A 24,867-nucleotide genomic window follows, 5' to 3' on the forward strand; every position below is an offset into this window, starting at 1 on the left:
ATTGAAGTTTTAAAAAACTGAACTTGGTAATAGGATTTTAAAATAAAAGTTTTAACAGTGATCGATAACTATAAAGGTACTTGTATACATCAATGGATAGCATTGCTTACAGTGCCAAGATCCTTCCACACTCATACTTCCGTGTTTGGTGACCTAATTTGTACATACATGTGGAAGTGAAACTGAATGAGGTTCAATATCTTGTCTGAGGCCCAAATTCAAAACTACTTTTATTTAATGTTAATCCCTTTTTTTTTTTTTTTTTTTTTTTTTAACCAAGCTAAGGCACTACCAGAAATTTCAAGGATAATGATTCTGGCCACTAGAGAATGAAAACAGCATTGGCAATACTTATTTTTAATCATATCTAGTTGACATAGAAACAAACAATCTTTTTCTAGGAAAAAAAAAGCCAATTCTGTGTTACATCCTTGTTAGAACATTGTGCAATTCAAATAAGCGAGTCTGCCTCATCTTTAATAGAAATTCTCTCAAAAAGGGTTTAGTGACCACTAGAGTCAATTTTAAAAACAAATTAGCTGAATTCCCTCTTACTCTGAAGTGTTATTTCAAGTCTGGGGGCGGGAACAGGCAAAGAGGTGTACACATGAAAATTAAGACTCCAAAATTTTAACACTGGTGCCCTGAAGATGTGCCTCCATGTATTTGAATTTCATGCAGGGCAAGATTTAAGTATGTGTGTGTGTGTGTGTGTATATATATATATACACACACACATACACATACATACATATATGGCGCTATTCCCCATTTCCAAAATGCTTTACTTAATAAATCCTGGTACTCCCTTTTTTAAATTAGCAGTGAATACAGCCTACTAAGGCCAATGTCTCAGTTCACTAATTTGATGACTTCTTAAGTACATTTTAAACAGAATAAAGTAGTGCTTCCACACTTGCTATTTGTGATTTCTATTTAAAAATAGGTTTTCTATTTGTGCTCTGTCACCAATTTTTTTCCTTTTACATGGTGATTAAAGCAATATTGAACACTAATCATTCAACTAAAGATTTAGGTAAGCAATCTGTTTCATAGAAACTAAAGGAAGCAGTAATGAAGCAGAGCGAAAAGCCTACTTTCAGAAAAAATATTCTCCTAATCAAAAGCTAGGAGCAGTTTGAAAAATTTAAAAATGTACTTCCTTATTAACATATATAATTTTAATGCCTTTGGAACACACTTTTTTAATAAATGTAATTTTTCATAATAAAATTTAAATACATAAGTATAAAAACTACTGCTCCAAGGATTAAAAAAATATAGGAGCATGATAAAATATCAGGAGCCAAAGCTCCTTCAGAGAGCAACTTTGATTCTATGAAGTGCGGTATGTGTGCGTGTGTGTGTGTGTGTGTGTGTATTATATATATATATTGAAGCCCCCATTTACATTATTACAATTTACATTTCTCCACAAATTATACTACTCCCAAATATTTTAAATTATGTATTATATTCAGTAATCTGCACTCATTTTTAGAAATTCTTGGTAAACATTGCAATCTGCAGTGATAACTGGCCCTACAAAAAGGAAAGAAGTTTCCATATAGGGCTAATGAGTGCTCAGAAATATTTTTCTTTCTGTTTTTTTTTAAAGAGATATATACTCTTCTAAAAACCTCCCACCCTTGCCCCCATCCCCAACGGAAAGGGTCCTAAAATAAGGTGTTAACAAGTGCTTAATAGATATGTTTCTTAGGTTAATGTCCCAACTGACCCTTAGAAAAATATATTAATTAGACCTTTAAGAAGATTATGTTGGTTGTCTAATGTGAGGAAAAGCCTATAATTATTCAGTGAATATAATACATTCTCAATTGTTATTTTCATGTTAACCAAGATAGGTTTGTTTTACTTTACTTTGTTACCCTCTACAAACTCAACTTATTTGCAATACTCCTATCATTTCCCAGAGATGCATGAAAGTGGGATTTTACTGTATATATTTCTAGTCACTTAAAACTTTGTGGTAGTTCCTCAGGTAGTTTTCTAATGCATTTAACTTCAAATTCTCCATCCAAAATATTGCAAGGAAAGATGGATTCACATTGAATCAGAAAGATAACATGGGAGTAGGACTGTTGTTTTTGTTTTCTGCTTTTGATTCTTAAGGGAAAGAAAAACATATCAAATTCAGCAAGAAATGATATAAGCGATATGCTTTTACTTTACTTCTAAAAAGTCCAGTTTTTAACCCTGGCTACAGGGGCCATGATCCCTACACAAGTTCCCAAATGTAACCATGTGCTTCACGTCTATCTTCCTGCTTAGAAGTCTGTCACCCACAGAGGCTGAGTCAATCCACTGTGGGATAAACACACCTCATGGCTGCAGTTCCACAATGGCTCTAGATTATGGACTAACCGTGGACCAACAATGAAAATAAATTGCTGGCTGCACTTGACCCACCCCTTGGATGTGAAAGGTGGAAAAGACTAAAGAGATCTACCTATATATCGACTCTGAAGACCCCAATGCCATACACTATTACTATTATTAAATGAAAAGATAGCATGTTAAGAAGGATGAAACACGACAAAATATCCTGTGTACTAATTTAGGGCCAACTATTAAGTGACACGAAATGCCATGTCACCTAACAGAGTCTCTTTTTGCTATAAATACTGATGCTTTGTGTTTAGGGTTTGTTTTCCTTAAAGGCTCATAATAAAGATGGCAAATATTTTAGCCAGACAACAGGGAGTCTTCAGAATATACTGATCTGAAATTATGGTGTATCTAACAAACATTTGTTATCTTCCGAAACTGGACTCTTAATTCATTTGAAGCACTTGATTATTAATCCATTTAGAAGTTAGTAAGAAAATTTAAACCCTTGAGTTATTCACAAACTTTTTATACAATTTACATTCTATTGCTAAATTTTTTAATGAGCCAGATGTCAAAAGGTAGAGCCACTGTTATTAGACAAAAACGAAAATTTTAAGATCTAAAAGTAATTTGAAAATGGGATTTGTAAAAGTTTACTACTAATAATGGCTTTCCTATATGGAAAAAAAAAAAGTCTTAAAATGTGACAATTGGCAGTGAATCAGGACAAAATACCCAGGTAAACTTAACTGAACACAAATGGTTCCAAAGCTCAGTTTAAAAGCTAGTTTCTATTTTATACTGGCTTAATGAAAATTTGTATTATACAAAAGCAGAAATTTTTATACTGTTTTAAAGTAGGCACTAAAATAAAAATGGTCATCTAGGGCACAGCTACACATACATTTCTGTAATGAATCCATGTCCCAGAATCCTACTGAAAAGCTTGATGGAAACGTGGGAGGGTGGTACTTGTGCTTAAACTGCTGGTGAAAGCTGCTGACAGTGAGTGCAGAGACCCAAGCCCTATAGTGTTTGCAGGATCCTGAAGATCCTGTGTTTGTGGGGGGAGCTGGGAAACAGAAGAATGTGCTTCTTCCTGGGAATAGCTCATTCCAAGGCTCCCCACTGATAGAGGATTATAGGGAGGACCATTTAAAGGTATGAAATTAAACAACTGAGAAAAATCCAATGCTGGTGTGTTTAGGGGGTCACTGATGGAGATAGAGCTTTTGGATAGGGAGAGGTCTCCTGCACCATCATCTAGGGACCCAATCTGAGGATCCAACCCTAGCTTAGATGATGACGATGCTTGAGAATCTTGGGATGAAGAGGGCACGCCACCTTGTAACTCCATCAGGTAACTCTCAATTTCCCCCTTTAATGGCTGTTCTTTTTCAGGAATAGAAATTGCATATGAGGTAGAACTGAACGGATATTTGAAAGAAAGGTGGTGAGAGGGATGAACAGTGTCCATATCTATTGGGCATGTCATTCCCAAAGGTAAAGTTGTGATCATTTGGTGGGCAGATCCCGAGCTCTGCATGGACTGAAATGGAGTGTTGTAGAGGTTTAACTGCAAAGTGTTTGTGAATGGCTTTGATAACAGTTCACTGGAAGGTAAGGACATCACCGGAAGGAGCTCGTCTTTTATAGGCACAGACACATTGCAGGTAAATGGGTCAAGGAAATCCACTGGTTCTGTTTTGACCTTCAGAAGCTCTTGATTGTGACTCTTCTTCATATGTCGAGTCAGGTGATCCTTTCGCCCAAATCTCTGTGCACAATACTGACAGAGGAAGTCCTTTCTTCCAGTGTGCACCACCATGTGTCTCCGGACATCCTTTCGGGTGTAGAACCGGCGATCACAATGTTCGCACTGGTGCTTTTTTTCTTTAACCCCACCAGACGACTTGCCTGCATGAGATTTAAGGTGCTCCAGAAGCACTCCCGTGCTTTCAAAAGTTTGCAAACATACCTTACAGGTGAGGTCACCACTTGTTGCGGCATGCAAGGCCAAGTGACGTTTAAATCCAAGCTTGGTATTGTAGTTCTTGCCACATTCTTCGCACTTAAACGTCTCTTTGTTAGGGTCGTGTGTATGGAGGTGATTCTTCAGATGATCTTTCCGGTGAAACATTTTCTCACAATAATTACACTTGTGGGTTTTCTCAGGAGAATGAGTAGCCATGTGCCTTTAAACACAGATATAATCTATAAGTAGTTATTATGACAAAAATGGCATGTATTCACTTTTCAAATGGAAGCTAAACTACTATGCTAACACAGAATTCCCTTAGTAATGGAAACTGTTTAACTTAATATATACCACAAGGATAGTTAATATACCTAATTACTGCAAAACTTGAGCCATTTAAGTTGCCACTTTAGTTTTTGCTGGTTTCCAGCTATCATTACAAAAGCAAATGAGCAAGACTGAATATACTCACGTAAACGTCCTTACCCTTTCTTTTCTTGTTGTAATTTCTTTCTACAAATGGAAATTCTACTCATTAAGCATTTTATTTTAAAAAGTCCAAAGACACTAACACATAAAAGTATGTGATTTAGAATACTAAAAACTAAACCAATGTCTAATCTACTTAACATTTCCTCTTTGCAAATTAGCTGAAAAATGTGTATACAAATACATACGTTTACAATGGCTTCAAACAGCCAACATAAGAGAAAATATAATCTGAAAGACAAATAGAGTTTAATACCTTTGTAATTTGTACTTAGAAACAAAGGCCTTGGTGCAGTCTTGTTGTATGCACTTGTAGGGCCTCTCTCCTGTGTGAGAGTAGGAGTGAACCTTTAATTTCTCAACACTGTTAAAGGCCTTGTCACACAGTTGGCAAGGAAAGTTTTTTCTTGGTTTGGTTTCACCACGCTTACGTTTCCCTGAAGGGACTTTCTGGGTATCTCTTACTTCTGACAAATCACCAGGAATGACAGTGGCCATCGCAGCCTAAACCAGGCCTTCTTGTTGGACACTTGGGAACTGCCCAACTCCACTAAATGATATAGCTTTAGGTGGCTTCTCAAGTTTCATGTGGTCGTAAAAGAAAGCAAAAAGGGACTGGAAAAAAAAATAAGAAACAACTAGTTTGTAACTAAACTCAATTTTTAAAAATTTTATTTGCTATGTGATGCTTTTGAATTAAAAAAGAAACCAATAAAATGGATTCAGCTGGTCTAATGTAATATCATCACATTACATTAGAAACCCCATAGGTTTCTTTATATTTGTCAAAATACATAGAAATGCATTGCTCAGAATGAACAGTTAATACATACCCTGAAATTCCACTTGACACATGTTTTACTTAGGCATAGCAGTAGTGATTTCAGGAACTCTCATGAAGAATCAAAACATGACTCTAAAAAGTGGCATTATTAAGCTTCAATTTTTACAAAAGATCAGAGAACATAAAATCTGACTAAAAACGTTTCAGCAAATATTTCAGTCTCTAAAAATCAGTTTGATTTGTGCATGTCAGCTCTAGTCAGACTGCATTATAGGAAAACAGAGATAAGCAACTGAAAACTCTTTTAGGCACCTTGTGAACCACTGAGTCTGTGGAAGAGGTACTTCACGGAGAGACACTAGAGGCCTGAAAGAGTTGAATGCACCACCCGAAGTGATGCATTATACCAGTGTCATCATACTCTGAGGGATTCCTGAGTCAAGAGTAGAAATGATTCATCTTCCTAACAAATACAAATTCTTCAAATAGTAAAACCTTGTGATGTTTTATTAGGTGAAGAGCATGGCTCTTTGTCATTTTGGGAGAAAGACATGGTTAATGTAATTTTCCTCATCATTTTTCACATCACAAAAATTTTAGCTACACTGAGGTTAGTAGGTAAACGAGTCAGCAGGCATCCCCGAGAGCTGAGGGCATTGGCCTTTGGACACACCTGCAACCTGTGTGCAGCAGACCTGTGTGGACTTCTGACATGGCACACAACACATCATCAAAGAGGTGTTTAAGGTTGGTAAAAAGGTGTGTCAGAGTTTCAATGTGTTATTGGTGCTGCAAAAAAGAATGAAATGTACATATTGTACAGCAAGGAGTATATCTTTTTAAACAAAAAATTTAAAAATGAATTAAAACCTTTAAAAATTCATTGACAAAACATAGTAAATATTATCGACTCTGTTTCTAGGGTAAGAAAACCAACTCCTCAAAGTTCCAATTCCTCAACGTTTATAAAGGCTAGTTGAGTGATGTACTTATTTTCTTTTGGGACAGAGTCTCACTCTGTCACCCAGGCTGGAGTGCAGTGGGGCAATCATGGCTCACTGCAGCCTTGACTTCCCTGGGCTCAAGCTATCTTCAAGTGCCTCAGCCTCCCGAGTAGCTGGGACTGCAGGTACATGCCATTATGCCTGGCTAATTATTTGTTATCTTTTGTAGACACAGGGTCTCAATATGTTGCCCAGGCTGGTCTTGAACTCCAGGGCTCAAGCAGTCCTCCAGTCTCAGCCTCTCAACATGCTGGGATTATAGGCGTGAGCCGCCACACCTGGCCTGTGATGTACTTTTAAGAGACCATAGAAATAATACCTGCAACCTCTTTTAAAACCAACTTCCTTATATCACCTGTGTTTTGGCACCAGACTGACACTGACACTTGCTGTCCCAAGCTACTACCAAGTTACTATTAGACTAACTTTCACGGATTCCAGTTATACTTTCGCAGGAGCTCTAAATACCTACATTTTTGTAAAATTAACTCTATGTTACAATAGGTCTAACTTTATTTTAATGTAAAGGCTGTTTCTAAACAGGCAAAATACGGCAATTATCCACTCACTTTATTAACATAGTAAGGCATATGGGTAAGTTCATCAGTACTTGCTTCAGGTGTCTTTCTTTATTAGGTAGATACAGGCAAGGCCTTTGTGCTATTCAAATGGTCTAAAAATCCGCCTTGCTGTTTAAAAGTGACATTAACACAATGCAACTGACATTACCAATGGTAACATATGTTCTTTTTGTTTTAGATTTTCTGGATCTCAAGGACTTCTTGCTCTATTTCTGTTATATTCTCATTCAAAAGCTAGCTCCTCTGCTTCCCTCGGAAATATCTAAACAGCTACTCTGCTGTGACCAGTAATGACACTATAAACTGGTATAAAGCATTCTACCAAGGCAGGAAACAAACCTTAATTTTCATTATTTGATTTCCTAACCTGATACTTTTATGCACCTATTTGGAACATCGTGGGAAACAAATTGAACATTTCCCAATTGCAGAATCTACACGGAATGCAAGTATCTAAATCCCTGTATATAACTAATATCTGAAAATACTTCAAAGACTGGTCATATTTGCCATTGTGTTATAAAATCCAACCATAATGGGCAAAGAATTCCAGTTAAGAAAAACAACTTCTAAGTTATTTTAAAAAATTATTAGAAGTGCACCAATATGCAATATACAAACATTTGATTGTTACTAAAATTGGTGATAATCAATATGGAGTAACAAATGAATTCTGTTATCTTTGGATGTACATACTGAGCAATGAAGATTGCACTGATTTCAAATATTACACTTTTCTAAGACCAGCTGAAATTTTTTCATGGCTGATAATACCTTTTTATTTTAGTATATTACAAAACTCAAATTAATTATCATAGGTGCATTTCAAACTATAGGATAAGGTTGTGAGCTCAAAATCTACTAAAAGACCACATTCATAATATGCATATCAGTCAAATACTTTAAAGGTGCATGCACATAATTATAGTGATTTTTAGTTCAATGCATACCTGATTACTGATGGAAAAAGCCTCAGACTTTGATCTTAGCCAGTCCCATTGACTCTTCGTGGAAGAGAGTGGAATCCAATCCTTCCCATTTTGGCCAATCTATGAAAAAAAAGTGAAAATGGACTATCTTCTAAATGGAACCGGTATGTAAATGATGGAAAATACAGGATAAAAGAATTGCAGTTTCATGGCACATGCTTACATTCCATACTCTGCTTACGAGTCATGCATTAATTTTCACCAACTACATATGTTTATTAGGTCTAAGCACATTTACGTGACCAAATAAATGCGTAAATAAAAAGTATTACCTAGATAAATAGCAATTTGTGATGCTGAATGACTCCCCACTTCTTTCCCAAATTTATTTATTTCTAAAATCTGACTTACCTACTGAAATGGATATTAGGGCTACTGTTTATAAACCAAATGATCAAAATTTTATTAAGTTTATTAATATTATGGAAGTGACAATCTTAGGCCCCTTTCGGAGGGTACATCTGGAGCCACCCAAAGAACAACAGGCTCCCGGTGAAAGCACTCACGCCCATACTGTGCACACTAGCACAACGGGGGCCTCTCAGAGCTACACTTTTGCTATCTGCAACACCTGCCAATTTATTTTTCAGGATGCTGCAAGGATGGCTGAAATGTAGCAACAACTCTGCACTCTTTAGATTTCAAAAGCATGCAAGACAAGTTAAATATAGATTTGCTACAGAAGAAAGGGGTGTTAGGAAGAGAGCATCATTTCGTTTAAGAGGTCATTGTTGAAAACTCTTAAAGTAGCTTATAATGTTTACCAGTAGTATGATCATTAGTAGACTGAGATCACACACAGAAAACAATCTGTTAATTCTTGATCGTACAAGTAAACATGAAAAGAGTAACGGTCAAAAGGCAGAATAGAATCACCTATTGTAGAGAGCACAAGGCATGAGAGATCAGTAAACTCAGAGTATTTTAAAGATGAATATTCAGAAATCATGATTATAAAGGGATAATTAAATCAAACAGTTAAAATAACAGATATGTTAATGACAGGTTAAATAAAAATAACTTTCAGATTCTTAACACAAATCTAAAAATATCCCCTGTAATAAAACTTTCATACTTGAAGAATTTGATGATGTCTAAATAAAGTATTTAATAGAAGGCATTCAAGCATCATTATAAAAATGCCAAGGGTATATCTGAAAGCAGCATTTTTTTATAGTTTAAAAGACAAGAAAAGCAAAAATTTACACCTATAAAGATATTTTAAACATTAAAGCAAAAGCTCCATTCTTTTGTAAAGCACAGGACATGCATAAATGGAAGAACGGAATTCTGCACATCAAAATTACAAAATAATAACATTAACTTTGCAAATACTTACTTGCCCAGGGCACATACTGAGTTTTTTGTAGGGTAATTATGAATATGAAAGACCATTTTGTGTATTACGTTATTTTAAGAATATAAATACCTGACACGTGTGGAGTGTTTTCATCTCTATTATCTCCCTGGAATTCAATGAATCTGAGAGGTGGATGTGTTTACCATCATTGCCATTTTAAGGTGAGAGGCCCACAGAAGATGAACAACTTGACAGCATATGTGTGATAAAGAAGGGATGAATGCCCTAAAACTGTGACTTCACTTTTATTCTACTGTTTTCTATGACAAGGCAGGTTAGCAAACCAATTTGCAAGTGGATAAATCCTGTCACTATACTTAAAAGATCAAAAGAGGGGATAGTGCCTATTTTCTCTTTTAGAGCTGCCAAATATCCAAAAGGAAATAAATTTAAGACTTAAAAAGTTTAAAAGACAGTTTATAAAGGCAGTTTTAAATAATTTAAACAACTGTTAATGTAAAGTAATAGCTAATACATCTGTCTGAGTGGAAAACGATTTGGGTAGAAACAAATTGAAAACCCAAGTTAACTAGTAAACAATAAGTTTATGTATTTTTTCCTTTATTCTCCAATCCATATAAATTTTATTGCATTCTCAAATACATTCATAAAATCTTTATTTATGCTCATTGTTCAATGGCATTTTACAATAAAAACCTTTAGCATCTAAGTATTTCAACAGTTTAAAATTATGTATATTGTGACATATTCCAATAGTCTAGAAATCACCCATTCTATGTATTTTACAGTCTAAAATAACACAGCCAATCATTTTACTTTATTTTATCCCAAAACATAATCTTGAATTTCTTAATTTCCCTAAATTGAACCTATTTTGAGTTCTTATGAGTTGCCAAATAATTTCAAAGTTCTGCTAAATATCTCCCCCCAAAAAAGAAAGCAGGACTGGTTAGAAATTATTCTTTGGATTGATATAATAAAAAATATACAGTTTGTATTTATGTAATCCTAACTGAAAAGTTAGATAAAATTATCTGTATATTCTCTTGTATAGGATTAAGAAAAACTTAAAAAGCACCAGGAGTACTATTCTGAAAAGTGCAACAAAACTTGGTTTGGTACTCATGTTTTTCTTTTCTACTTAAAAAAAAAAAAACTCACAAAGATTGGTTATTGTGCTTTTCAAGTGATGAAAATTCTTCTTTGCCTTGGTCTGATGAACTGTGAACCAAAGTAGAAAATACATACACCCATTTCAAATCACTCTAAGATGAACAGCAGTTCAGAATACCCTTCTAGTTTTTGTTGGTACCAGAAGAAGCAATTTTTTCCAGGGCAACTTTGCATACAGAAACAATAGAGAGAGTATGGCGTGTTTGTGCACACACACCCAGATTTATCTTCCGATGTTTTACATTATTCTAAAACAGTGACTCATATAAAAAACTAACAAGCCAAAATGAGTCATACATCAGAGGGTCTACTAAAATCAGTTCCTATGAGATGCCAGCAAAAGAACAGGCCTGTATTAAAACTGCTTATTTTAAATTCCATACTTCTGATAATCATTTTGCTAAGAGCTGTGAATTTTTTCACTTACCTGCATCAATAATTATTTCATATTTAAAAGTCAAACATAGATTTTGCTAATTAAGGGCAAATACCATCAAGCATCAAAGCTTTATTCTCCTGTATGCTTACAAGATGCCTTTAGTAAGTAATTCAGAAGATGTCAAAAAATTTCCTTAAAACAGGTTTTTCCATATAGAGTAAATAAAGTAGGTTGCAAAAGGAAACTTACCAGTTCTTAATATTGTAATTTACATGTATGAAACACAAGAGAGTTTTGAATAACATGAAAGAATCTATTACTAAGATAACCCAACTGAAGGCAGTCAGTTTTGAAGTAAGGGCAACAGTATACTTAGAACATTTTTAAGAAATAACTTCGGTGTTTCTGCATAATTTGTAAATTTTTATAGCATTCACTTTCCATAGTCTGTAAAATCACTTATTAGTGAAAAATAACAGGAAAAAAACTATCTTATAAAAACCTAAGAATGAAAAATCAACTGCAGACGGTACAGGGGCAGAGAGGTTGTGCCAGTTTTATTCACTGTTGTTTCCCATAAAAGGCAGTTAAAGTAACTGTTGAATGAATGAAAAAAATTAAAACAGGGCCAAGTGCTTACCAGCATCACAATGACCTACAGGCTTGCTTAGTCATCATAATAGACATAAGACAGAATTTACAGTTGACCCTCTGTATTTGTGGGTTTTGCATCCATGGACTCAGCCAACCATGGATTGAAAATATTTTTTAAAAACTGCATTTGTATTGAACATGTACAGACTTTTTTGGTGATTATTCCATATGCAGTACAGTATAACAACTATTTACATAGTATTTACATTGTGTTAAGTATTATAAGTAATTTAGAGATGATGTGAAGAGTTCATGGCAGGATGTGCATAGGTTACATGCAAATACTATGCCATTTTATATCAGGTACTTGAGCATCTGTGAATTTTGGTATCCCAGGGAAGTCCTGAAACTAATCCCTCATGGATAGCAAGGGACAACTGTGTATATCTATATTCAAGTCAAAGATAATGTAGTATGAACACAATTTGGTCCAACAAATTGAATAAGCTAATAGAACAGTATTTTTTTTGAAACTAAGCAGCTATTTGAAAAGTCTTAGATTAAAACAATAGCAATTGTAATAAAAGGTTATCTAAAAATACTTATTTTGCCTCAGAAAACAAGGATTCTCTAATCTTAATACTAAGAAATCAACTAATACAAGTAGATAACATCAGTCTGGCTCCCATTCGTAATAAAAATTTCCAAAGTGAAAACATGCCTGATGCCTGCATTAGTCCTTGGTATGGGGCAGGAAGGACGAGACTCTCAGCTGGGGCTGCTGGTCCCTACAGAGGGGAACAGAAAGGAGCTGGAGCAACTACTGTGAAGCAGGAGACATAGCCAAGACATGCACCTAACTCGCCTGAGTTTACAGCAGGTCCCCAAAAATGCATTTTATAACTGGATTGTGGAAAACTACAGTATTTACTTTCCTAAATTAGATGTCATAGTTAACTAAAGTTAATCAAAAATAAGGATGCCCTTTTTGAATTACTGCGTTTTATATTTTTAACTCATTTTGAGCAATTCATTAAAATATAGTTCTAGGACATCTTTTTGAAATTTACCATAAAAATTAGCCTTACTGATGTTTAGAAATGTCTTATATTTAGTATACAGATAATAAAAACTAATTGAGAAGTGAGAAGTGAGGGGAAAAATGGCATAACTTTTTGTCTGTAAGAACCAACAGGAAAAAGTCAATGAATTCCAAAGTGGAATCAGAAAACCCCAATATCAGTTCTCTTATCTGTACAAGCAGGATGTTCCTTTTCAGGCCACTCATTTTCTAGAGTAGCCAGAGAGAATGAACAGATAACCCAATGAAGAAGGAGTATCAAGTAAATTTTATCTCCCAATTCAGACATATTTTCCTTGGTTGTTTATTTTATAGAGCAAAAATGCCACGTTAAGTTAAAAGATTTTTTTCTCTTTTGAAAACTCCCTTTTCTTTCTTTCTTTTTTTTGAGACAGGGTTTCACTCTGTCACCTAGGCTGGATGGAGTACAGTGGTGCAATCTCGGCTCACTGAAACCTCCAACTCCCAGGTGTAAGCGATTCTCATGCCTCAGCCTCCGCAGCAGCTGGGATTACAGGCATGTACCATCATACCCGGCTAATTTTTTGTTATCTTTAGTAGAGATGGGGGTTTTGCTATGTTGGCCAGGCTGGTCTCGAACTGCTGGCCTCAAGTGATCCACCCGTCTTGGCCTCTCAAAGTGCTGGGATTACAGGCGTGAGCCACCATGCCCAACTGAAAGCTCCCTTCTAATGATCCACAACTTAGAAGCACTTCATTTCAACTGCTATTTGGGGTGGGGGTGGAGGGTTCCCTATGATTGTGTATTTTTATCAAAATAAAAAGACTTAAAAATACAATGGGTGGTACAACACTGAGATATTTTCATTTTCTTCACATGGGGCCATTAGTATTTTCAAAGAGGAAATGAAAAAGAAGTTGTGCAAAAGGGAAGCAATGATGCCTCAGAGAGCAAAGAAGGACAATTATATCTGAATGCAAAGTAAGACTGCTTAATCAATACTCTATTTTTAGATAATTTCCTGTGCTTTTTTTTTTTTTCTATAAAACAGTCCCAAAATATTGGTGATCTGGGTCTGATTACAAAGTAGGTAGCCCACAGGTCAGCTCAATCTGAAAACTGCATGTATCCCAAATTGTGGTAAGTTATTGATCTTATTACCAGTAACTGATTAAATTTCTGGGGGTACAACAAAAATGTTTGACACCAACTATAAAAATGTTCACAATGAAGGACCCTAAATATCTGGAGAACATGCCTCCATTCATGTATAGTAAATTGCCTAATGCTATTAAAATCGCAAATACAGAATAATCCAGATTTCATGTCTGAACTGTCAAGCACCCATACTGAATCTGCCTATAAATTCAAACAAAAAGGCAGACATCAGACACTTTATAAGAAAAGTGCTAAAGAAAGTTTTACTTAGCTATAAATATAAGTTGTACTTATCTATAAAAGCTCAAGCAGAAATTAGTTTTAAGCCATCTCAAAGTAAAGTGTACTTTAAAGACGGGCTTGTGCTATGGCATAAATGTTGTGTATGTGCTGATGCTTTAGTAGTACTAAAAAATGTAATGAAAACAGAATTCATGGCCTGGTTCAGGTCTGCACATACCATCCATCTGTCCTCCCTAAGTTATGCTCATGTGCATGTCCAGGATAAAATCACTTCTAGAAACAACTATTTCTATTTATTCCCACATAGTTAAGGGTAAACAGGATCAGTTCTAGGCAAAACCGTCATGTCAAGGGTAGCCGCTCTCTCCTCTGCCTCCATAGGACCCCATGTACTCTCCTGGCTGGAACAATTAGAAGAGGTTTGTTATCTATATTCCTTGACCAATTCTATTTGATCAAGAATGACCTTGAAAACCTTACCTCTCTGAACCTTTCACCCTTAATATGGACTGGAAAGCTCTTCTTGAAATGACCTGTCTGACCTGTCTCTCCCCCAGCGACAGTAAATTCATCTGCAGGGATACTATTATTCATCCTCGTATCCCTAGCACCTGGTCAGCACCCTAGCATGTAGCAGACATTTGATAGACATTTGCTGAACAGAACTGTGGTCCCTTTAAGGAAATTTCAGGAATCAAAGCTAGCAGGTAAATATGTTTCAGGTCTCCTGAAATTTCAAATTGGTTATAAAGCAAGCTCAGAAGACAAGCCCCAGAGAAATACATGGTTAGTTTGTTTTGGCAGAGAGGTAGGAACTTAGGGAAAGCACCACCGCCACCTGGGAGTCCGTACTGCTTCTGTGTCCCCAGGAGAGGCGTCACCTGCTTCGGCAGACCTCAAAAGCCAGGGAGTCTCAGGCACGTGCTACCCAGAGCCCGCCAAGCACGGATACAAACCTGGGTAGCACTCAGCCAGCCTGGACGTTTAGAACACTTCTGCTTTAAATGTCCTGTTCCATAGCTCCTTAAGCACATGGAACCTGTATTGATCATGATTTATCATTTAGAAATAGCCAGTGAAGTTCTATGGGAAGGAAAAAGGAACAAAGTAAAATTCAAAATCTTTAAAAGAGGGTATCCTTCATGTGAAAATAAAATGTGAGGATCATGTTTAAAATATCAGAGAAAATTTTCAACTGATTACAGATATAGGAGAATAAAAAAGGAGAAAACCTGCATAAATTTAGTTTGGCTAAGTAAAACTAGTCATTTTTCCTTTTTCTAGCTACTAAAAAACAACTTCATTGAAAACAAGTTTAAAAACTACAGTAAAGTAGAAAAAGAAAAAAAAACCCATAACCCCTAACACTAAAGATTTTTATAGCATACAAATAGCTAAAATTTTTATAGTATACGGATAGCTAAAATATTTACAGTATACTGATAGCTAAAATTTTAATGCTAACGGTGTTGATGCTTAAACCCATAGAATATTGTTCTTATAGAAAATTTTAGCCCGATTAATTCGTGTACCTTTGATTTGATCAAGCTCTGTTGATGTATCTTGTGAAACCCTGCCCAAGGCCTCCTTTCCCCCATCTGCCATCAGTGAAGAGTTCAGGAGCCCATCCCCTGGTATCTGTCACAGCCACCATTGTTTTTTTTTCCAGTCTCCCCGTCCTAGGGCTGGGGGTCCTGGCCTCTCAACCTCTACCCTATCTTGAAGGTCGTACTGACAGACTTACCTGGTACCAAATCCACGTGTGCCTGGATTTCCAAGTATTGCTACACCTTGATTCTGTGACACTGAGCTGCGCCTACAGGCTGGGAAATCTAGATAGCTTGTGTGTGTCCTCTTCCCAACAATGCTGGCAAATTTCTATTGTTGCATTGGGTTCCTTATTCTAGCATCTGCCCCATCCCTGTGAGCAAGTCTAATCCCCCTCTCCACCTGCCCATAGGTAATAGGATCCCGCCCAGGAGACAAAAAAAAAAAAAAAAAAAAAGATATAAGGGCAACATGGGATAGTGTATCACTGTGCAAGATTTAGAGAAAGAAGAGCTTAAGAGTACATCTGTGGGCTATCTGGGGAACAGGAACAAATTAAGTTTTTACAGCAGCTATGTGTTTTGTGCAAAGAGTGAGGAAGACTGCTCCTTGCTAGTATTTCAAGCCTCCCATTCGACCATAATTATTACTGAAGTCCCCATCACAGTACATACTGATAGACCCTAAGATCGTAAGTGGCATGCTTATTATGTGGCATGCTTTTCAAAGCTTTTAATATTATATCTTATAGTATTTAGGAACTGGAATAATTAATCACTTTGAAAGTCATGCCATATAATGATAAAAGCCACCTACCTGAGGCCCTGCTCCAAACTCTAGCAAGGCAACCTTATTAATAGACCGTCACAGAATGAAGCATTCTGGGTGCCAAATACGGCCAAGGCAGCACCAAGAGGCAACCTAAAAAGAAAAGAAGAGTTAGTTTTAAATTCCAAAAGTCAGGCCAATCTGGTTAATGGCATATGAACCAAACTGCTTTTAATTCATTATCATTTATTCACATTCTTTGCACTTTATTGAAAAATGTATCTTAAATCCTGTTAAAAATGTATAGTACATGGAAAAACAAAAAGTACACAAATTAATATCCCTAGATTTATATATTTCCTCCCGAATCACAGTTATCTAGATTATTCACATTTTTATTTTGATAAATTATTTCAAGTTTACTGTCATTTCTCAAAACTGCTGCTTATTTTCTTTATTTATGTTCTAAACACACCCATTATCTTCTCTGCAACACAGTTTTCAGAAAAACCTTTTGTGGTGTCTATCTTGTCCTTAACAATCGCTATGGGAGAAATCTTGCCCCATGAGTGCTTTCCTCAGTCAGAGACCAGGCCACCTGTCCACAGAGAAGGGTGCAAGCCACTGAGCACCCTCAAGCAGAGGCAGAATAAGGAGCCAGGGACAATTTCTGAGCTCTTGAATTAGTCTTTATGATGCGATTATTGCTTGTTTTCAATTAAATTCCCAGGTCATGTCCATCCTCAACGACATACAAAGAAAATGCAAAATGTATTCTGAAGTATTCAATGTTTGCATCCGTCTGTTGGTGCAGGTTATGAAGACCGATCTCTAGGGATATTAACTAAGAGAGAAAAAGAAGCCACAAGTTCTATGCAGAAAATCACCTGCTTCATTTCCCTACAACAGAGGGTCAAGGCTCAATTATACATGGTTACCACTCTCCTAAGACGAATATCTGACACTGATGGAATAAACATTACCAACACCTATTATGTATGGTACCAGTCTGAGTTACTGTGGGTATAGACTGACATGATCCCTGTTCTGTAGGAGCACACAAGTTAGTTGTGGCTGCAGAATATATACCTTTTGTCGTGCAGAAGCTCTTTAGTTTAATTAGATCCCATTTGTCAATTTTGACTTTTGTTGCCATTGCTTTTGGTGTTTTAGTCATCAAGTCTTTGCCCATGCCTGTGTCCTGAATGGTTTGCCTAGGTTTTCTTCTAGGGTTTTTATGGTTTTAGGTCTTACGTTTAAGTCTTAAATCCATCTTGAGTTAATTTTTGTATAAGGTGTAAGGAAGGTGTCCAGTTTCAGTTTTCTGCATATGGCTAGCCAGTTTTCCCAACACCATTTATTAAATAGGGAATCCTTTCCCCATTGCTTATTTTTGTCAGGTTTATCAAAGAGTGAACAGGCAACCTATAGAATGGCAGAAAATTTTTGCAATCTATCCATCTGACAAAGGGATAATATCCAGAATCTAGAAGGAACTTAAACAAATTTACAAGAAAAAACCCAGTCAAAAAGTGGGCGAAGGATATGAACAGACACTTCTCAAAAGAAGACATTTGAGACATATTCAGAGAAGGACTGTGTGGTAGATAGAGCTCTCTCTCCCCTCTCCCCTCTCCCCTCTCCCCTCTTTCCACGGTCTCCCTCTGATGCCGAGCCGAAGCTGGACGGTACTGCTGCCATCTCAGCTCACTGCAACCTCCCTGCCCGATTCTCCTGCCTCAGCCTGCCGAGTGCCTGCGATTGCAGGCGTGCGCCGCCACGCCTGACTGGTTTTCGTATTTTTTTGGTGGAGACGGGGTTTCGATGTGTCGGCTGGGCTGGTCTCCAGCTCCTAACCGCGAGTGATCCGCCAGCCTCGGCCTCCCGAGGTGCCGGGATTGCAGACGGAGTCACGTTAACTCAGTGCTCAATGGCGCCCAGGCTGGAGTGCAGTGGCGTGATCTCGGCTCGCTACAACCACCTCCCAGCCGCCTGCCTTGGCCTCCCTAAGTGCCGAGATTGCAGCCTCTGCCTGGCAGCCACCCCGTCTGGGAAGTGAGGAGCGTCTCCGCCTGACTGCCCAGCGTCTGGGATGTGAGGAGCCCCTCTGCCTGGCTGCCCAGTCTGGAAAGTGAGGAGCGTCTCTGCCCGGCCGCCATCCCATCTAGGAAGTGAGGAGCGCCTCTTCCCGGCCGCCATCACATCTGGGAAGTGAGGAGCGTCTCTGCCCGGCCGCCCATCGTCTGAGATGTGGGGAGCACCTCTGCCCTGCCGCCCCGTCTGGGATGTGAGGAGTGTCTCTGCCCGGCCGCCCTGTCTGAGAAGTGAGGAGACCCTCTGCCTGGCAACCGCCCCGTCTGAGAAGTGAGGAGCCCCTCCGCCCGGCAGCCACCCCGTCTGAGAAGTGAGGAGCGTCCTCCCTCCTCGTCTGGGAGGGAGGTGGGGGGGTCAGCCCCCCGCCCGGCCAGCCGCCCCATCCGGGAGGTGAGGGGCACCTCTGCCCGGCCGCCCCTACCGGGAAGTGAGGAGCCCCTCTGCCCGGCCAGCCGCCTCGTCCGGGAGGGAGGTGGGGGGGTCAGCCCCCCGCCTGGCCAGCCGCCCCGTCCGGGAGGCGAGGGGTGCCTCTGCCCGGCCGCCCCTACTGGGAAGTGAGGAGCCCCTCTGCCCGGCCAGCCGCCCCGTCCGGGAGGGAGGTGGGGGGGTCAGCCCCCCTCCCGGCCAGCCGCCCCATCCGAGAGGGAGGTGGGGGGGTCAGCCCCCCGCCCGGCCAGCCGCCCCGTCCGGGAGGGAGGTGGGGGGATCAGCCCCCCGCCTGGCCAGCCGCCTCGTCCAGGAGGGAGGTGGGGGGGATCAGCCCCCTGCCCGGCCAGCCGCCCTGTCCAGGAGGTGGGGGGGGCGCCTCTGCCCGGCCGCCCCTACTGGGAAGTGAGGAGCCCCTCTGCCCGGCCAGCCGCTCTATCTGGGAGGGAGGTGGGGGGGTCAGCCCCCGGCCCGGCCAGCCGCCCCGTCCGGGAGGGAGGTGGGGGGGTTAGCCCCCCGCCTGGCCAGCCGCCCCATCCGGGAGGTGAGGGGCACCTCTGCCCGGCCGCCCCTTCTGGGAAGTGAGGAGCCCCTCTGCCCGGCCAGCCGCCCCATCCGGGAGGGAGGTGGGGGGGTCAGCCCCCCGCCCGGCCAGCCGCCCCGTCCGGGAGGGAGGTGGGGGGGTCAGCCCCCCGCCCGGCCAGCCGCCCCGTCCGGGAGGGAGGTGGGGGGGTCAGCCCCCCGCCCGGCCAGCCGCCCCGTCCGGGAGGGAGGTGGGGGGTCAGCCCCCCGCCCGGCCAGCCGCCCCGTCCGGGAGGGAGGTGGGGGGGTCAGCCCCCCGCCCGGCCAGCCGCCCCGTCCGGGAGGGAGGTGGGGGGGTCAGCCCCCCGCCCGGCCAGCCGCCCCGTCCGGGAGGGAGGTGGGGGGTCAGCCCCCCGCCCGGCCAGCCGCCCCGTCCGGGAGGGAGGTGGGGGGGTCAGCCCCCCGCCCGGCCAGCCGCCCTGTCCGGGAGGGAGGTGGGGGGATCAGCCCCCCGCCCGGCCAGCCGCCCTGTCCGGGAGGTGAGGGGCGCCTCTGCCCGGCCGCCCCTACCGGGAAGTGAGGAGCCCCTCTGCCCGGCCAGCCGCCCCCTCCGGGAGGGAGGTGGGGGGGTCAGCCCCCCGCCGGGCCAGCCGCCCCGTCAGGGAAGTGAGGGGCGCCTCTGCCCGGCCGCCCCTACTGGGAAGTGAGGAGCCCCTCTGCCCGGCCAGCCGCCCCGTCCGGGAGGGAGGTGGGGGGTCAGCCCCCCGCCCGGCCAGCCGCCCCGTCCGGGAGGGAGGTGGGGGGGGTCAGCCCCCCGCCCGGCCAGCCGCCCCGTCCGGGAGGTGAGGGGCGCCTCTGCCCGGCCGCCCCTACTGGGAAGTGAGGAGCTCCTCTGCCCGGCCACCACCCCATCTGGGAGGTGTACTCAACAGCTCATTGAGAACGGGCCATGAAGACAATGGCGGTTTTGTGGAATAGAAAGGGGGGAAAGGTGGGGAAAAGATTGAGAAATCGGATGGTTGCTGTGTCTGTGTAGAAAGAGGTAGACATGGGAGACTTTTCATTTTGTTCTGTACTAAGAAAAATTCTTCTGCCTTGGGATCCTGTTGATCTGTGACCTTACCCCCAACCCTGTGCTCTCTGAAACATGTGCTGTATCCACTCAGGGTTGAATGGATTAAGGGCGGTGCAAGATGTGCTTTGTTAAACAGATGCTTGAAGGCAGCATGTTCGTTAAGAGTCATCACCACTCCTTAATCTCAAGTACCCAGGGACACAAACACTGCGGAAGGCCGCAGGGTCCTCTGCCTAGGAAAACCAGAGAACTTTGTTCACTTGTTTATCTGCTGACCTTCCCTCCACTATTGTCCTGTGACCCTGCCAAATCCCCCCTGCGAGAAACACCCAAGAATGATCAATAAAAAAGAAAAAAAAAAAAAAAAAGAAGACATTTGAAACATATGAAATGTTTCAAACAAACATATGAAAAAAAGCTCATCATCACTGGTCATTAGAGAAATGCAAATCAAAACCACAATGAGATACCATCTCACGCCAGTTAGAATGGCAATCATTAAATAGTCAGGAAACAACAGATGCTGGAGAGGATGTGGAGAAATAGGAATGCTTTTACACTGTTGGTGGGAGTGTAACTTAGTTCAACCACTGTGGAAGACAGTTTGGTGATTCCTCAAGGATCTTGAACTAGAAATACCATTTGACCCAGCAATCCCATTACTGGGTATATACCCAAAGGATTATAAATCATTCTACTATAAAGACACATGCACACGTATGTTTATTGTGGCACTGTTCACAATAGCAAAGACTTGGAACCAGCCCAAATGTCCATCAATGATAGACTGGATTAAGAAAATGTGGCACATATACACCATGGAATACTATGCCTCCATAAAAAAGGATGAGTTCATGTCCTTTGCAGAGACATGGATGAAGCTGGAAACCATCATTCTCAGCAAACTACCACAAGAACGGAAAACCAAATACTACATGTTCTCACTCATAAGTGGGAGTTGAACAATAAGAACACATGGACACAGGGAGGGGAACATCACACACCGGGGCCTGTCGTTGGCGGGGGGTGGGGGTAGGGGAGGGATAGCATTAGGAGAAATGCCTAATATAGATGACGGGTTGATGGGTGCAACAAACCACCATGGCACGTGTATACCTATGTAACAAACCTGCACGTACTGCACATGTATCCCAGAACTTAAAGTATGTATATAAAAAAAGAATATATACCTTTTGTCAAGTTAAGAAATATAAATGTTAAATAAGATCTGCCATAACGTGGTATCAGAGTAACAAATCAACATTTAAAAACAATATTATATGGTATAAAAAAGTACCACAGAAGGTCAGAAAAGGAAAAGAGTACTATGGATATTTGGTGATTTTTGCCTTAAAAAATGTACAATTAAGAAAGACAAAGAAAAAAGTGTGTGTGTGGTTGTAGGGGAGGGCATGACTGCCAAAAAAGAAGTCAGAGATTAGAACCACAGATGATTAGATTCTAAGATGACCTTCTGGCTACCGTGAAGCGTAATTTATACATGCTGTACGGATTCAGATGAGAAAAGTGCCCAATGGGCTGGACTGTTCACACTCTTGTACTCATTATGAGATGGATTGAAAGCACTGAGAACAGCAAATGCTTGGGGAGGTAGGACGGGAGAGGGAGGAAAGGAAGTGGTTGTTTGAATGAGACACAGAAGATATGTGTTGGAGTTATCCAAAGCAGAGATGAAAACCAGCAAAAATAAGATTTACTAGAAGAAAGTCCACTTATGTGCCTAATAGTATTAACAAAAAGAGATATGAGGAAGAAAGACAATGATAGTTGTACAGCCAACTCTTACAGAGACAGATTCAAGCCAAGTTACTGGTTAATTGCTGATAGAGCCTAAAGATCACCTCTATGAGGCAAAATCAGCTAATTTAAGGGGAGAAAGACCAGAGATAGAACTTCAAGGAGAAGGAAGAAAAATGTGGCGGAAACCACAAAGATAAAAATGCTAAGAGCTACAGAACTGGCCCATAGGTTCACCACTTAGGCATGAGGACGCCAAACTTCAGCAAGAGAAGTTATTGGGTGGGGCGGGAGGGAGTGAGAGAATGGGAGGAGGGAGAATGAGAATGTGTAAGTAAGGATAGCTCATTGGGTGATAAGCAAATGACATTCAACAAGAGGATGTTTTCTTTCTAGGAGCTTTGCACCTAAAGAGAAGAGAAAAACAAGGTAGGGGGAAACTCAAGATCCCAGAGGGAGAGACTAGAGAATGCTTCCATGCTGAGGACAAAGAGGCGGGGAAGAAAGTGGGGCATTCTTGGAAGAATCAGGGTAGAATGGGATCTAGAGAAGATGGAGAGGCTTTTGCCCTGGATAAGAAAAGGGGCTTCTTTATCAAACTAGACTTAGGAGGGACGTATGTTCATCCTGCTAAGTTTTTTGGTAGCAAAGGCAAGAAATGCATGGAGTTTGCTCACCTTGGCCAGTGCTGAGTAGAAGGGTCCTATGTCTGGGAAGAATGAGAAAGGAGAATGGCACTTGGCTAGGGGAAAAATATTTGCCTTTAAGAGGAGCACAGGAGTGTCCAGGGTATCCTTGAGGGTTTTACAAAAACAAACAAACAAAACTTGCAATAAAGGATTAAATTGCTTAGTTACTGCTGATGGGAGTGTAAATTGTTGAAACCTTTCTGGAATGTATTGTGCAACTATGTAATCAAAGCCATATAAAAGTTAATATATGTTGACCTGATAATTCATTTAGAAAAATTTAAGCAAAAATAAAAAATATTTAAGTATAAAGATGTTCAAAGTATATTTTAAGATTAAAAATTGATAATGTCAAAAGAGGTGAAGTGTGATATGCATGTGATAGAACAGCTATGCAGCCATTAAAAACCATGCAGTCAAAGAATATTAAATCCTATGGGAAAGAGTAGTTAAAGAATACTAAGTTACGTGGGGAAAGTTACAATGTTAAAATTGTAAAAAGCAGGACATACAGTAAGCATTTACACTATTATTCCAATTTTTTAAAAGTATGCACTTAAAACTAGCTCTCCTTCTCCCAATACTGTTAAATGTACCTAGGTAAATTACAAACAGAAGATTAGGAAGATATAAGCTTTATACTTTTCTACATTATACAAATGTCTTTATAATCTTTACAATGTCTTTACAATCTTTACAAATGTCTTTATAATCAGAAAAAATTATTTCACCAAAAATAATGTTTTTTTAACAAATGCTGCTGGAAAAGTTTGATATCTACACATCAAGAAAATGAAATTGGAATCACATCTCACACCACATAGAAAACTTAACTCTAAATGGATCATGAACCTAAATATAAAACCTAAAACTATAAAACTTCTGGAAGAAAGCAGAAAAATTTCTGTGGCATTCATTTAGTCAAAAAGTCCTTGGTCACAACACCAAAAGCACAACCCATAACATAAACACACTGATAAGTCAGATTTCATCAAAATGTAAAACTTCCCCTCAAAAGACAATGTTAAGAGAATAAAAAGGACAAGCCATTAGAAGATTAGAACAACATCTCTGCAAAGCAGAGATCAACTGTAAGTTGATAAATTACTTGCATCCAGAATATATAAAGAACTTCTAAAACTCAACAATAAAAAACAACTCAATTAACAAATGAGCAAAAGATCTGATCAGACATTTCACCAATGAAAATATATGAATGGTAAAGGAGCACACGAAAAGATCATTGAGCATTAGGGAAATGCAAATTAATACCACAGTGAGATAATGCTATCTACCCATTAGAATGACCAAAATTAAAAACACTGGACAGTATCAAGAGCTGCTGAGAATGTGAAACAAATAGAATTCCTATCTACCATGGACAGGAAGGTAAAAATGGTACAATTGTTTTGAAAAACAGTTTGGCAATTTATTTAAAAGTTGAACATGTGTCTACCATATGACACAGCATTTCACATCTAGCTATTTACCAAGAGATCTGAAAACACAGGTCTTCCACAAAGACTTGTTCATGACTATTCATAGTAGCTTTGTTTATAATAGTCAAAACTAGATGCAACCCAAAGGTCTATCCTTGTGTGAATGGATAAAATCAGGTTTTAGCCGGGCACGGTAGCTCATGTCTGTAATCCCAGCACTCTGGGAGGCCAAGGTGAGTGAGCGGCCAAGGTGAATGGATCATTTGAGGTCAGGAGTTCGAGTCCAGCCTGGGCAACATGGTGAAACCCCATCCCTACTGAAAATACAAAAATTAGCCGGTTGTGGTGGCAGGCGCCTGTAATCCCAGCTACTCCAGAGGCTGAGGCAAGAGAATCACTTGAACCTGGGAGGCTTGAACCTGGGATGCTTGAACCTGAGAGTCGGAGGTTGCAGTGAGCC

General features: G+C 40.3%; 1 protein-coding gene across 6 annotated transcripts in view; it reads right to left on the reverse strand.

Annotated features, from left to right (window-relative positions):
* Nucleotides 1-246: 246 nt before the first annotated feature.
* The window catches only part of PLAG1 (PLAG1 zinc finger), a 51,051-nt gene continuing 26,430 nt past the window's right edge, over nucleotides 247-24,867 (reverse strand). The window contains exons 2-5 of one of the 6 annotated variants that reach the window (XM_519767.8): nucleotides 16,453-16,557; nucleotides 8,139-8,237; nucleotides 5,076-5,434; nucleotides 247-4,547 (exon numbers count right to left, since the gene is read on the reverse strand). In XM_519767.8, the coding sequence (XP_519767.2) occupies nucleotides 3,287-4,547; nucleotides 5,076-5,317 (1,503 nt within the window). In that variant the 5' untranslated portion in view covers nucleotides 5,318-5,434; nucleotides 8,139-8,237; nucleotides 16,453-16,557 and the 3' untranslated portion in view covers nucleotides 247-3,286. The remainder of the gene's footprint in view (nucleotides 4,548-5,075; nucleotides 5,435-8,138; nucleotides 8,238-16,452; nucleotides 16,558-24,867) is intronic. The other 5 variants (XM_063817117.1, XM_003311815.6, XM_024345176.3 and 2 more) reach the window with 5 other exon arrangements.

The sequence above is a fragment of the Pan troglodytes genome, chromosome 7 (assembly GCF_028858775.2).
Source record: "Pan troglodytes isolate AG18354 chromosome 7, NHGRI_mPanTro3-v2.0_pri, whole genome shotgun sequence".
Classification (NCBI taxonomy): domain Eukaryota; kingdom Metazoa; phylum Chordata; class Mammalia; order Primates; family Hominidae; genus Pan; species Pan troglodytes.